The sequence below is a fragment of the Pelobates fuscus genome, chromosome 1, assembly GCF_036172605.1.
Source record: "Pelobates fuscus isolate aPelFus1 chromosome 1, aPelFus1.pri, whole genome shotgun sequence".
Classification (NCBI taxonomy): Eukaryota; Metazoa; Chordata; class Amphibia; order Anura; family Pelobatidae; genus Pelobates; species Pelobates fuscus.
In genome coordinates this window covers 296,717,750-296,733,766 of record NC_086317.1, presented here as the reverse complement: position 1 = coordinate 296,733,766, position 16,017 = coordinate 296,717,750, and the positions used below count along the sequence as shown (strand labels likewise).

Below are 16,017 nucleotides of genomic sequence, written 5' to 3'. Positions count from 1 at the left end.
TGGAATCTTCAATAAGTCCAAATCAGCTGATCTCAAGGATCGACTGGGAGCATAGCGTGTGAATTTATCCTTCAGATAGTCTGGTCCCATGCCATGGATTGCCTTGTATACCAAACAACCAGTTTTAAACAGAACCCGTTCACGAACGGGCAGCCAGTGCAAGGCTCTTAATGATGGAGTGATATGGTCATTGCGGGCCACACCCGTAAGTAGCCTTGCAGCTGCGTTCTGTATCAACTGGAGCTTGTGTATGATGTTCTGAGGCAGTCCAAGGTATAGAGCATTGCAGTAGTCCAATCGACTACCGATGATGGCGTTGACCACCGAGATTTGATCGGAGGGGGCAATGAATCTAAAAGTAGACCTCAGAAGTTTCAGGTGGTAGTGGCAAGAACTTACCACCTGATTAATCTGGGGCTTCAGTGTCAACCTGGAGTCGAGGATGACTCCCAGATCTCTGACCTTGGCGGCAGGACTCAGAGATATAGTGGCAAATTATTCTGCAGCATTTTACATTTTAAAAAAATTGGATATTTGAAGGCTCCTGCTCAAATGAGCTTACAATCTGAGAGGATTTGAGGTAGGTGAATGAATATATATTATTAGGTGTCTTGCCCAAGGACACTAACTGGTAAGATTCTAACCTGTGCATCCATTGCTGTAACTAGCTGATATATAACAACTATAGTACATTTTGACAATAGCACTTCCAGGGCTGGGGCTGCATTAAGCTCATTGACACGTGTATGTTGGGGAATTCAGTACAGAGAATTCAATTTCTTATTTGCTATTAACTATAAATATGTGTATGTTTCAAAAAACTGCTCCATAAATGACCTTTCAAATAATATAATGCTAAACTAATAACTCTACTAATTACTATTTGTTACAGCATCTCTCCACCTACCAGATATACAGTAGAAAATAGAGCCTGTCTTGCTTATAGGAAGTCAGGTACCACCCACTCCACTCCACAGAAGAAGGCCCTAATCATGTTTTCTATATATGCTATTACTAAAAAGAAACATCATCTGATCTACTTCTAACAAAATTAGCCCCTACCACCCACTATAACTCCTATATTCTCACTATAACCCAATCCCCCCACTAAAGCACCTATCCGTCAACTATAGCCACTATTACCCCAAATGCAGCCCCTAACAGTCCACTAAAGCTCCTGTCCCCGAACTACAGTTCCAAATGCAACATTAAAAGCAGCCCTCTATACACACATCCAAACACTCACCTAGTCACATTCACCATTCAATCATACCCCAAACTAGTACTTTGCATATATACCGTATATACTTGAGTATAAGCCGGGTTTTTCAGCACATTTTTTGGCTTATACTCGAGTCAATTGTCTGTATTATGGCAATTTACATTGCCATAATACAGACTGGGGGCTGTGGGGGCTGCAGAGTGTTTACTTACCTCTCCTGCAGCTCCTGTCAGCTCCCTCCTCCTCCGCGGCGGTCCGTTCAGCACCTCTGTCAGCTCCCAGTGTAAGTCTCGCGAGAGCCGCGGGGTCATAGTGCGGCTCTCGCGAGACTTACACTTGGAGCTGACAGAGGTGCTGAAAGGACCGGCGTGGAGGAGGAGGGAGCTGACAGGAGCTGCAGGAGAGGTAAGTAAATGCTCTGCCAGCCCCCTCCACTGAACTGCCAATGCCACTGGACCACCAGGGAGTGAGAGCCCCCCTCCCTGCCATGTATCAAGCAGGGAGGGGGGACGAAAAAAAAAAATATAATAAAATAATATTAAAAATAATAATAATAAAAAATAATATAACAATTTTTTTTAAATAATAATTAAAACCTCTCTTGATCAAGCAACCACTGACTGAAACAATCTAAACATGTTTAATATAAAATACCTGTGCAGTTTTCCTCATGTGCCACAATGCTTTACAATTTGAAATGCTTCTGTTTTACTATGTTTTAAAATGCGTTAAACTGTGGCAACACACACATGTATGCCAATCATATGCACAACAAAAATAAAGAATTATAAATAATAATTAAAAAAAATAATAATAAAAATGCCCACCCCCCACCAAGGCTCTGCAACACATACACAAACACACACTGCATCACACACACTTACACTGCACTCATATACACACACTGCACTCATACACACACACACTGCACTCATATACACACACACGCTGCATTCATACACACACCCTGCACTCATACACACACGCTGCACTCATACACACACGCTGCACTAATATACACACACGCTGCACTCATATACACACACGCTGCACTCATATACACACGCTGCATTCATACACACACGCTGCACTCATACACACACACTGCATTCATACACACACTGTAAATAAATATTCAATTAATATAATTTTTTTAGGATCTAATTTTATTTAGAAATTTACCAGTAACTGCTGCATTTCCCACCCTAGTCTTATACTCGAGTCAATACGTTTTCCCAGTTTTTTGGGGTAAAATTAGGGGCCTCGGCTTATATTCGGGTCGGCTTATACTCGAGTATATACGGTATATGTATAATGGTATTAAAAGATATTATTACAACTCTAATATCATGACTGTTCTTCCCAATGAAGGCACAATGTCAGATTGTAGACTGAGAATCAGGCAATTTAATGAGCACCGGGAGTGAATAAATGAAGTTAAGTAATTTTGAGACAGTGTTTATTTTACCTGCATAACTTTATCTAATTAAATACATATTTATTCCAAACGGTGAAATCATTACAACGTTTCTCAAGTTTTGAGGATAGTTAATTATGCCGTAAAACATTTAAGTAAAGTAAAAATGTAATTGAATACATTTTAGATGTGGATTCAGAAGACCTAAATGAAGGGCATTATAAAAAATCACGTTAACATTTTTAATATTCTCTTGATAAATAAAGTTTCGGGTGACAGTTCCACTTTAATTCATAATGTTACTTAATCCGCCTATTTGATTAAATGAAGACATTTGATTATGGTAAAGATTTATGGACACATAAAATCCGTATATAGCTGAGATTCTTGAAAATGTCTTGACATTCATTTAGTTCCAAAATCCACCCTCACATAAAAAATGTTAATGCTTTTATAGGATTACTTCAAGCATCATAACCACTTCAGTCTACTGTTTTTGCTTATGAAGTCAGGAGTACCCTGCCACTGTTTTCTGGTAATAAAGCAAACCATTTTGAAATGGTTTGCCCTCTTACTTAGTTCTTGCTCGATACTGGGTCTCGCCTGGACTGATCCAAAAAAGTAGGTACATTTTCTGTTGGTACTTCATGGAGAACATATTCCATTTGGCAATGAAAAAGAAACAGAATCAGTGAAGAGAATTGACCTTTACTTTGTTTCTAGAGAGTTGTCTCTAATATAGAATATCCAGCTTTACTATAACAAAACTTTGCACAATTTATGGCTATTTCATATTTCCATTTAATACTGGTAATACTTAGGTTCTTTTAAGTTACAAAAGATGCCAAATGAACTTCCCTAATTAAAGAAAAAATAATATACCAAAGCAGAGCACTATAGTTTATTATATTATCAGAAATAAAGCATTGGATCATTGTAGCCTATTTAATGTATTTTGATAATTAATTCTTAGATTACTTAGCACTGAGATGCTTAGGTGGATCACATTTTAACCCCTTAAGGACCAAACATCTGGAATAAAAGGGAATCATGACATGCCACACATGTCATGTGTCCTTAAGGGGTTAAGGGGTTAAGGAAAGCATTGCAGGTAGCTATACTGCTAGGAATACTACTTTGTATTTGTAGCACTATGGTATCCCATGAAGTATGGAAGCAACAGCAGAAGAGGGACCTGACACTTGTGACAAAGAAAATGACACAAGGGTACAATTTACTAAGCATGTGGTAGGCCATTTTATTTCTTCTGAGGGTAATAGTGAAATTGAAGTTTGTTTTCAGAAGAACTGAGACATTATAATATAGAGCATTTGGATTTTCTCTTTTTACTCTAATGAGATTTTCCATTAACTGTGCTTTGGAGTAATTCCTGTCTACTTCGTCTCTGAAGGAAAACATTCATCTTGAGCATTACACAGTTTTCCGTGTTTACCAATCATTAAATTGTTCACGGGTGATTGCGGACGGTGAACCAGCAGGAGATAACTTCTTTCAAAAAATAATCAACCTCGACATCTTTCAATAGATTTCTTGCCGTTTCCACTTTAACTATTCTCACAGATTAATTCAAGTTTACAATTTAGAGAGGAGTTTCAGAAAATCAGAAAACACAAACAATAGTTTCAAATACATATACAAATGTATGCATTAATAAAAATCCCAGTCAGATTTCAATGAATCAATATAAATTAATGATTTATATCTGTTCATCACACTAAAAAGTTTTCTGAAACTGTTATGATCAATTAATGCCTTGCACAATTTTGTGGATTCCTACTTGTCCACAAGCAAATATGTACAACTATACCACCTTCAAACTTGACATACTATACTGTTGATATCTTAAAGACTAAAGCGCTTGGTTCACGTCTTAAAGACTGTAGCGTGAGGAGCTAATGTTCTCATTCTATTTGTTTTGCACATTTACTTAGATGATGATACAATTATCCAACTCCATGAATAAGCTGAAATGTTAAATATCGATTATACTCAGCAATTTACTTGCAATGTGCTTAACGATTCAATACTGCAGGCATCTATACTATTATATATCACACTGTAAAAACAATTAGTATAGTGATTTAATCATCAGCAGGCACTAAGACAACTAGATGGATGAATGGAAAAATGGATGAAAAAATAAATGTATATTTTAAGATTCACGAAACACATTAGTCTGAGTTTATTTAGAGGCACCAAGTTATTACGTTTTGCTTATCGTATAAAGGAAGATAAGTGGGGGTTTATCTATACAAAATACAAATGTAACTATCGTGTTTTCAGAAGAGAAGACAGATTAGAAGGTGGAAAGCTAGTATACAGATATTTACATTATGAGCATTCATTTAATTCTTCATAGATGGCAATAAAATATGTTATAAAGTATCCCATATTGTACAGAGGGAGGCAGGTGAAATACTTGTTAGATATGAAGATATGAAGCGAAGAGGAGGGAACGTAACAAGGTTGAAATGGACCTTATACCCGGGGCCGGCCTTAGGGGTGTGCAAGCTGTGCGGTCGCACAGGGCGCCATGGCGACAGGGGCGCCCTGGCAACCGACACAGCTCGATGTCTGCAGCTATCATGGATGGGCTGGGGAGATCAGGAGATCTCCCCAACCAGCCCACAGTACTTAACTAAGCAGTACTTACTGCACGCTCCTACACTCCTACCATACTGGCCGAGCAGCACTGGTAGAAACCAATCCCAACAGCAAGGCTTCCAATTCCTGTGCTCAGTGCTCTGTGTGAGAAGGACTAGGTGTGATGTCATAACCCCGCCCCTCCACACAGAGCAAGCACAGTGTGCTGTGAAGGCAGGAACAGAATGGGATACAGGTAAGAAGAAAGAGAGAAGAGGTGGAATAAGATAGAAAAAGGTGTGTGTGCGTGTGTGCGTGTGTGTGTGTGTGTTGAGTGGCATATGCAGTGGCTCAATGCAACTGCTGCTTTTACAGAAGAACTACATATTGCAAGTTCAAAGGGGTTTTGAACTACTAGCACCAGCACCTAAATTGCCTTGCTTTGGGAAGTGTCCTAAAGCAGGGCAAATCAATCTAGATCTTTATCTATTGCAAGTTTGAGATTTCATATATCCACCAAAAAAAAAAAACATGCACAAATAATTGCATGCATATTTTGCATTCATGCATGCGTACATCTACTAAGTTGCTAGAAAAAATAAATGGCTAGTTCCTTCAAATCGAGTGAAAGGTATGTTGGATGTCACTATGTTACAATCTCACCTGCAACTCACCACCTGCCTTCTTCTATGGTGGCACAGAGGAGTCCACTCACAGTGTGTGCCCTGTGATTGCACAGGCTGTACACCCCAAAGGCTAGCCCTGGGTAGTTGGTGAGAAGCGGGGAGTAGAGACATTGTAGAAGTGACAGTGATCAGACAGTGATATCCATTAAAAATACACCTGAATTTGGACATGCCTTACAAATACACACTGCATACATTATTTGCTCAAATACTCTCATGCATTCGCACACGATGATATCCATAAAAATAGAGCCTGGAATTCACACAAACGCTCACTGACTTGCCTAATAAACAAACCCTGCATTCACACACATTCACTGATTAACCCTACAATTACAGATCTACATACACTCCAAACTTATACACAGTTGTTAACACACTCTTGCATTGATACTCTGCCTTTGCACATATTGGTATAACGCAGTTGAAGTTACACACCTAGTAATGCAAATAAAATGTACCCTTCAGAATTATGTATTTAAAAACAAACTCCAAAACTAAACATATCAAACACAGGCACTGCTCATAAATACACAGACCTGAATTCAAACAAACTTCTACTACTAACATTTAGAACCCTGCATTCACACAGTCTCTTGCCTCATGCAAATAAACTCCTGCATATACACACAGATACTACATGAAAATATATGCATCTTGACATTGCCCACAAGTCCAGCCCTGCAGTGACAAACCCTAACACCACACATTACATACTTACATTCAGACATGCTTTCACAAATTTGCCCTATTCAAAAAAGGCAATTTGCAATTGCACAATCCAGATGCTTTCATAAATTCACACATACTAGCAATAGACCTACGCATATGCACTTACTGTCTTAATACATACGCTCAAACTTGCATTCATATACATGCCTTCACTCTATATGCATCAAAGAAATGCAGGCATTATTCATTGAACTAGTAATTATGGAGAACTGACAAGTGGAAATTGTAGGCCAAATCAGCTGTTTTGTACTAGATGTTTCAGAGTATTTTCTCAATTCAATACAATTAACTTTCTCATGAATACAATTGTGTGCATTTTGGACATAACAGTGGTGGAGCGCCTTAATTTGCCTAGTGGTTCAAACTGCTGTCAGTACATTCCTAGAAGGGAAGGCCTGGAAGCTTATCCATAAGAATGGGAGGTTTTTAATGATGAGAGGTAATGGATAAGGCTGTTAATGGCCAGGGGGGGCACTGTGAAGATTTTTCACACAGGGCGCTTAAAGGCCCTGCTTATACCTCACATTAAAATGGTTTGTGATATCCTGATTGTTACTGCTTTGATAATTGTTGTGCTTTACCAGCCAAAATATTAAAACGCGTTATCGATAATCGGCTATGCACACCATATTATAATAAATTTCATATTGGCTTCTGACTGTAGAAATATAAACTAAATCTGCTTAATGTTTTTTTTTTTTTTGCCTGAATCAACATAACAATTTTAAACAATTTTAAACAATACATATGGGACATATAAATAGTGTAGCAACGCAGGTAAATTAGCTTACACTTATAAAATTAATAGAAATATAACTTACACTTTCAAGATAAAAAAAGGGGGCATAACAGCTTTGAAAAACGTAATACCTGGAGAGGACTTCAAAGGCTTTGCTTCTGGTATTCCATGAATTGGGTAAATCCACCTTATACCTGAAATTTCTCCATTCTCAGTCCTGGTTATACTGTTTACAAATTCAAAAATGCAATGATTTAGTGAAAATGGATCGGATACTTGCTTGACGCTGCAGACAATGTGAAATATTGACTCTATTACTGGGTTATTCACTATAGTAAGATACATTTAAATGTACGGTAAGTCCAAGGTAGCTTAACTGAAAGCACAGCTGACTTCCAGTTTGGCTATTTTGATCTAAATGTGACATAGACTTTGTATTCACCTTGAATTCTCTCTTTAGTGAATAACTTTGTCAAAACAAGTTTCTGCCATTATTTAACAATTAACGGATTAAATGAATAAACATTCTTAAAACGGCTAATGCTATCAATATATATGATGGGCATATGGACTTTTTGGAAGAATGGGTTGAACTACTTAACATTTCTTTTCCTACAGGACAAAGGAAATCACCTATCAAACCTGAGAATTTCTAGTTATGCACATCTCTATTTATGGCTTCCATAATATCAGCTAATGATAAGTACTGTTCTATAAATATTCCTCTTGAGTCCTTTGAGAAGAGCTCTGCATTATTTAGACAGAGATATTTGAAACAGAAAGCACATGCAAGGTTTCCCTGCTTATTTACTAAATAAAGAGAAACATTTGAAAGTAGAAGATGCCGTTTTCTATTTTCATTAACAATACCGTTAAATATTGACTTAAAAGCAATTAGGTAGTGGGCCTCCTCTAAAACAACGAAACATTCTGAATAAAATGCAATGGCCTTTAACCCCTTAAGGACACGTGACATGTGTGACATGTCATGATTCCCTTTTATTCCTGAAGTTTGGTCCTTAAGGGGTTAATAAGCTTTCCAAATGATTAAATATTGTTAGAAAAACCTTCCAAATTATTTATCTCCACAAATTCGCACACTTTTATGGTGACTTTTGTAACTAAATAATTTGGCAAGTTTTTTTCTACCAGTATTGAATTATTTGGAAAGCTGATTAACGCAAGGTTAATATATCTAATTTAACAAAATATATTGTTTCCTATTCTATGAAGATTAATTTAAGAGAGCAATGTGAGCAGAATCTAGACTTCTAAACATAATAATAATAATAAGAAGAATAAAAACATTTCTACCATGTCAGAGTATAGGCTAAGCATGTATGCTACTGTTATTTAAATCTCCAGTTATTTAAATGTGCATAGGGATTTTTCTGATAATGCAATGGTAACTTTCTTGGTGGGTACAGTTCTATGTATGCTACTATGACCAATTTTCATTTAGTCTTATTGATACAGCACTTACAGAAAGAAATATACAATACACTTATTTATGACTAAATTGCAATTTGTTTTAATTTAGAGCCATCAGCATGAAATCTGAGTATCATAACTCCGAAGCGCCATATGGACACATAACCAAACAAACAACTCATGCAACGAACAAGCATGATTGTTTTAGTCACCAAAAAAAATAAATTCTAGGAATTGAAAAAAAATAATTATTAGCTCGCTTGTATTAATCGTGCATGTCACTAGCATAAACTAGTTAGCTGAACCCCTTTTTGTATGATTATAATTTTTGTCAGAAGCATTGACTGTGGGTGGACGCGCCACATAGTGATTTTCCCGATTAACCTGAGACTCCAATGGCAAGACTTAAACGAGGCTTCCCAGCCATGGTAGTTGCCTGCATGCAATTCTACAAAAGATTAAATCAAGGATGTATTGCTTTGTTATTGTAAAATTCTTTACAATTAAAAAAACATCTATATTGTCCTTAATAACTTGTAAATATAAATATTAGACTGTTTTGTCCTTAATAAAGTAACTTATTATTTAACCCACTCAACTGGCATGGATCAGATTTGTTGTTCCTGCACATTCAACAAATGCTCAAATAGATTGAGGTCTGCTGAATTTGGAGGCCAAGGCAAAACCTTGAACACTCTTTCAAGTTCCTGAAACCATTCCTGAACAATTTTTGCATCAGGGTGCATTATCTAGCTGAAAGAGGTCACTGCCATCAGGGAACAATATTGCCATAAGTTTGTTTACATGGCCTGCAACAATCTCTAGGTAGGTGATATATGCCAAAGTAACATCCACATGAATGCTATGACCCATGATTTCCCAGCAGAAAATTTTCCAGAGCATAACACTGCCTCTGCTGGCCTGCATTATTCCTATAGTGCATCATGCTGTCATCTCTCAGGTAAACAATGCACATGCACCTGGCAATCCACATGACCTAAAAGAAAATGTGATTCTTCAGACCAGGCAACCTTCTTCCATTGCTCCATGATCCAGTTCTGACACTCTGATCAGTCTGCAGCTACACAGCCCTATACAGGCAAACTGCAATGCACTGTGTGTTCTGACACCTTCCTATTATGGCAAGCATTATGTTTTTCAGTAGTTTGAGCAGCTTGATCTGTGTGATCAAACCAGATGGCCTTCATCCCCACATGCCCCAATGAACTTTGGACGCCCGTAATCCTGACGTTCACCAGTTGTCCTTCCTTACACAACTTTTGGTAGGTACTAACTAAATATAGGGGACACTTGCCATGTTTGAAATGCTCTGAGCCAATTGTCTATCCATCACTATTTGGCACTTGTCCGAGTCACTCAGATCTTTTCACTTGACCATTTTTCTGTATCCAAAACATGCACTTCAAGAAGTGACTTTTCACTTCCTGTCGACAGGTACCATTGTAATGATATAATCAATGTTATTCACTTCACTTGTCAGCAGAGCCATCTTTATTATTCATTGGACCCTGGGCAAAGCATTTGCTTGGGCCTCCTGAATCATGCCACCACTCCTCCCTTGCATGCGCTCACAAATACACACACACTGACAGCTATACTGGCACACACACATACACTGACAGCAATACTGACACACACACATCCTGACAAGCATATTGACACACATTCACAGACACACACTGGCACAAACACACTCACAGACATACTGACAGATGCACATATACTGAAAGACATTGACATACATTCGCTGACACACACACTGACAGACATACTGACATATGCTGACAGACATCCTGATATACAGACATATACTGACAGATATTCACAGACACACACACACACACACAAACTGAGACATACTGACATGCACAGACATATACTGACATACATTCACAGACACACAAATACACAAACTGACAGATGGGCCACCCAGTGGGCCCCCTTAGTGTGCGGGTCCCTGGTAGCACTGGCAGGCCTATGGAGGGGGAAAAGACATGGTTGAGGGCAGCAGGGCTCTCGGGGCAGCTGCTTGGGGCCCCCCAGCTATTTTGCAGATACTGTTCCTATTCCTTGCTTTTAAAAATACTTTTTAGTTGTTAACATACTGCATGACCTGTATAACACAATAAAGTTGTAGTGCAACGCACCTTTTGAGCTCTGTCTTTGATTCTTCAAAATTATCCTGAGCCCAGATGTCACCATTTGCTTTTACCATGTGCACTACAACCAATGCTTCACATAGTTTCATTATGTCTGGTGCAAATAACACAACAATATCGAACTTCTCCTTGGGAGCCAATGGGATTCCTGAAAAACAAAAACATATTTGTATATATTAAAAGATGCATATTCAAGCTGCACACAATCTAATTTTAATCATTATATATGAAAACATTGGTGAGAAACAGATTGTGAACCATTCAAGATTATCTGAATTTATATTATTTTATATTTATACTATTTACGAAAAATTCTGATCAGATCTTTACTGACCATAAATTAAATCTAAGTGTTTTAAAAATACTTTACTTAGCTGTTTAAAAAAACAGCTATGAAACTGTGCACCCAGGTCTTACTCTGCAGAGGAATTTTATCATTCAATATGGGGAGGAGACACATTTCCTGAGATAGATTGATGTTTCTATCTTGCTTCACAAGCTTCCCAAAAGCTAAATAATAGGTCTTTATAAATATGTAACTATCTGTATGTTGATTTCAGGCTGCTGCTGCTGCTATTGAGTAAATATTGTATCATTCTCACTAAATAAAACAAAAAACTAAAAATAACAAGCAAGCGTGAGGAGATGGCGCAAAGTTGAGATTTTCGGTAGTCAGTTGTAGACTAGTACTATCATCAAGGAAGAGAATCAGGGGTTAATCATATGAGTGTTGCCAACTTCAATATGCTTTTTCTGGCATCTGAAATTGATCTATACCTACAAAATTTGAAGGCCTGTTCCTAAGACAATGTTTAAATGAAGAGGTACTACACTAATAAAGTTATTTAGAATGACTGTTCAATGCACAAAATAAAACAGGAAATGATTGAGACATATAGAGGACTTCCAGGTCTCAATGCGCACCAAGGTCTACATTCTGAGATGCTATCATGTGATATCCTACCTGCATGGATGTAAGCTACAGTTTGACAGTGGCTATGGTAAGATGGTGCTGATGTTTAGAGCCAGCAGACTAATATTTATCATGATTTGAGACATTTTACACTGCAATGGAGATATTTTTTTTTAGATTTGTGAAACTTCTTAAATTTAAATCAAGCTGGAACATGTGACAGAGTGGGCACTAAGGTCTAACTAATTAATCGGCCTCAGTTGATGGGACTTTTGCCATCTAGGGTTAGGATATCTTGCAACATTACTCCATTTGTCCCATGGTTGATGGAAGGCATGTTATGATAGCGAAAAAGAGTTACATGCCCTTTCTCCTAAATCCCTATGTATATTTAAACAAATGGAGGTCATTTAGATACTCCAATGGCCATTGGAGGGAATGCCTGCCTGCCAACGTCAAGGCAGACCCGCTCAGGTGGGTCCTACACTGAGACCCTTCACCTTGCTTCCTTGAGCTTCTGGCAAAGATATCTCTAATGAGACAGAGAGGGGTATTTTTTACATACACCCCTATTACTTATTAACCCTTAATAGGGATCACATAGGATGGACAGCAGCATTGTAACATAGCTGTGTGATACAAAAAGTGAATACAAATACGAAAAAACAAGTCCTTCGCTCACTCCCATCACTCCTGGGCAGCAGCAACGATTTGGAGTAACTAAATAACTTCCATTTGTTTAAATATACATAGGGATTTAGGAGAGAGTGCAGGTAACCTTTTTTTTTTTTTTACTGTATGTATTGGGGCTGATGTGTATTGTGGCCGTTGCTGCCACCCAGTAGTGATGGGAGTGAGCACAGGACTTGTTTTTTTTTTTTATGTTATGATAGCGCTCTTCAAAAGATATATATATATATATATATATCTATATATATATATATATATAAATATATAGTCTAATTTGATCATAACAGAAGTATTGTATTTTCTTTCTTTCTGTTTTTACATCTGCTTTTATATGTTATTTACATTCTGCCCATGTGGTTCACAAATAAGTAAATCTTTATCTGGAAATTGATTTGGAAATTGTATGGGCTGCCTACATTTGACCTGCCTACTACAAACAAATAGCCCAACTTGAGGCCAAACCAGAAAACTCCACTCACTTTCTTAAATTTAAACTAAAATGTTATCATATTTCAAGACCAAGAATTCATTAATAATAAAACACTGTAATATAGTTTCATATTATAGTATAATATTGTATTGTGAGGTTGCAAACCCACAACCCTCACTATACTAGTAACCCTGGGGGCAACTGCCCCCCTGGCTCCTTTTAGCATAATATTGTACTGTGAGGCTGCAAACCCACAACCCTCACTATACTAGTAGCCCTGGGAGCAACAGCCCTCCTGGCTTATTATAGTATAATATTGTACTGTGAGGCTGCAAACCCACAACCCTCACTATACTAGTAACCCTGTGGGCGACTGCGCCCCGACTCCTTACCAGCTATCCAAAGGTGAACTAGGGATTCATTTAGAACTTTGTTATGCAGAGTTATGGCTTTAGTTGAAAGCTGCAATGTCACCCCAATGAAAAATTAGTATTTCATAAAGATTAGGGATGTACATGGGCAAAAAATGTGGTTCTTTTCTGTACTGAAATTTTGGGTAATTAAAAAAATGTGTCTGCTTTGGCAATTTGGACCAATGGCATTCGGTTTGGTTCGGCATTTCCGAACTACAGAACCTCGGCAATTCGGAACTTCGGACATTCGGAAGCATTCGAATGTCCGATTACATGAAACTAATTGCACATGTCTAGTAAGTGGTTGTGGTGGCAGTCCGGGCACTGAGAGCCCTATAGATATGTAAACGGTTGTGGTGGCAATCCTGGCAATAGGAGGCCGACAGATGTGTAAGTGATTGTGGTGGCATTCCTGGCACTGGGTGCCCCCTGCCAGAACTGCCACCACAACCACTTACACATCTATAGGACTCCCAGTGCCAGGACTGCCACCAAAACCACCTACAGATCTGTGTGGCTTCCAGTGCCAGGACTGCCACCACAATCACTTACACATCTATAGGGCTCCCAGTGCCCAGACTGCCACCACAACCACTTACAAATCTAAAGGCCAGGAATTAGCTTGTGGTCAAGATTTTTGTTATCATTCACGTAATTTTCCCTCCCTCTCTCTTGTTTTGCCACTTTTCAGAAATCCAAAACACTTTGGCAATTTGGACAAATGTCATTCGGTTCAGCACTTCCGAACTACAGAACTTCGCACTTCGGACATTAGTAAACATCCAAATGTTCGAATTTCCCGAAATTCTTCCGAATATACATTTGGAACGAAACAAATTGCACATGTCTAATAAAGATGGAATTTCTATGAAATACTAATTTTGACTGTGTTGGAATTTTACTGAAATTCCAACCCAGTCAAGAGAAATACAGAGACAAACTACGGATTACTTTGTCTATGTATTTATCCTCAACCTGACTTTCTTAGACTCAAGGTGGAGTCTAAGAGTCAATCTACTGGAGGGTCTACTGTTATCCCCGATCGCCTTCCTTTTTGTAGTGATGTCACCTCTTGGCGTTGAAGAGGAGAAGTGGGAGCCTGCAAGGGACAGGTTCAGGTAAGAAAGCTCAACCTTTACCAGCCCCCTAGGGCCACCGGAAGACCAGGGCAATGTCATTGTCAGCATGTCACAGTCGAAGTCCCCAGGCGGTGACTGCACTGCTTTAAGTTGCTAACATATTATTTCCCATTCATGAGCTAAATAATAGGTCTTTATAAATATGTAACTATCTGTATGTTGTTTTCTGGCTGCTGCTATTGAGTAAATATTGTATCATTCTCACTAAATAAAAAAAAAACCAAAAATAACAAGCAAACGTGAGGAGATGGCGCAAAGATGAGATTTTCGGTAGTCAGTTGTAGACTAGTACTATCATCAAGGGAGAGAATCAGGGGTGAATCATATGAGTGTTGCCAACTTCAATATGCTTTTTCTGGCATCTGAAATTGATCTATACATACAAAATTGGAAGGGCTGTTCCTAAGAGAATATTTAAATGAAGACGTACTACACTAATAAAGTTATTTAGAATGACTGTTCAATGCACAAAATAAAACAGGAAGTGATTGAGTGTTACAATAGGTAAACACAGAAGAAGTTGAAACTCTAGAAGAAATGGGGAAGAGTAATTCCTATGCACAGGGTCACTACGCAGATCAAACCTTCTGTACAGAATATAGCACACAAAATAAAGATGTGGTTGCTAGTTGCTTAAAAAACATTAACCTATCTGAAGGTTGGATCCTGTATATAAGAATGTGATAGAACAAATCAAAAGCAGGAATCACATGAAAAGCCAAGCATCACAACATTGTAAATGTGTACAATATGTTCCCGAGAGAATATAGACCAGATATAACGAGTTACCTTCCCATTACCCGTTAATCCCTGGCAATTTGGAACAAGATCAATTGTGTAGTACAGAGTTCTACATCATGGTCCTAAAGATCACTCTGAACAATCTTCCATACAAACTATGGGAGGGTTGCAAAATCACACTTTAATCATATTTGTACAAAAGCCAAGATCAAACCTTATAACCAACTCCCGGAAGAAAATTTAATTTCAGATAACAGATTCAAAATAGTTTTGGAATACCTCCCAAATACTTATTTCATTCATTGACATGCAAATCAATTTATAACTTTTTTGACATGCGTTTTTCTGGATTTTTTGTTTGTTATTCTGTCTCTCACTGTAAAAATACACCTACTATTGAAATTATAGACTGATCAGTTGTTTGTCAGTGGGCAAACTTTGAAAATCATATATGTATATTTTGATAAGGAGTTTCCCATTATATCATATACTCCTAATATTTAATTGAATCAGTATAATTTAAAAGCCAAGAAACAGATTCTTTAGATTAAAAAATAAGAAAGCTCTTAAAAGTGGAGCTATTACAATTAATATTTTCCTCTTTTAAGGAACAAAAATAAATATCTATCTATTTTAGGCAATCTATGCATAATCTTCTATAGTAATGAAAGTCTTTTATC

The 16,017-nt window shown here is 37.8% G+C and overlaps 1 protein-coding gene across 1 annotated transcript in view; it reads right to left on the bottom strand.

Moving 5' to 3' along the window:
• Positions 1-16,017, bottom strand: part of CFAP47 (cilia and flagella associated protein 47) — a 356,049-nt gene that overhangs the window by 27,243 nt on the left and 312,789 nt on the right. The window contains exons 59-60 of the mRNA XM_063457869.1: positions 11,000-11,159; positions 7,532-7,626 (exon numbers count right to left, since the gene is read on the bottom strand). Coding sequence (XP_063313939.1) covers positions 7,532-7,626; positions 11,000-11,159 — 255 coding nt within the window. The remainder of the gene's footprint in view (positions 1-7,531; positions 7,627-10,999; positions 11,160-16,017) is intronic.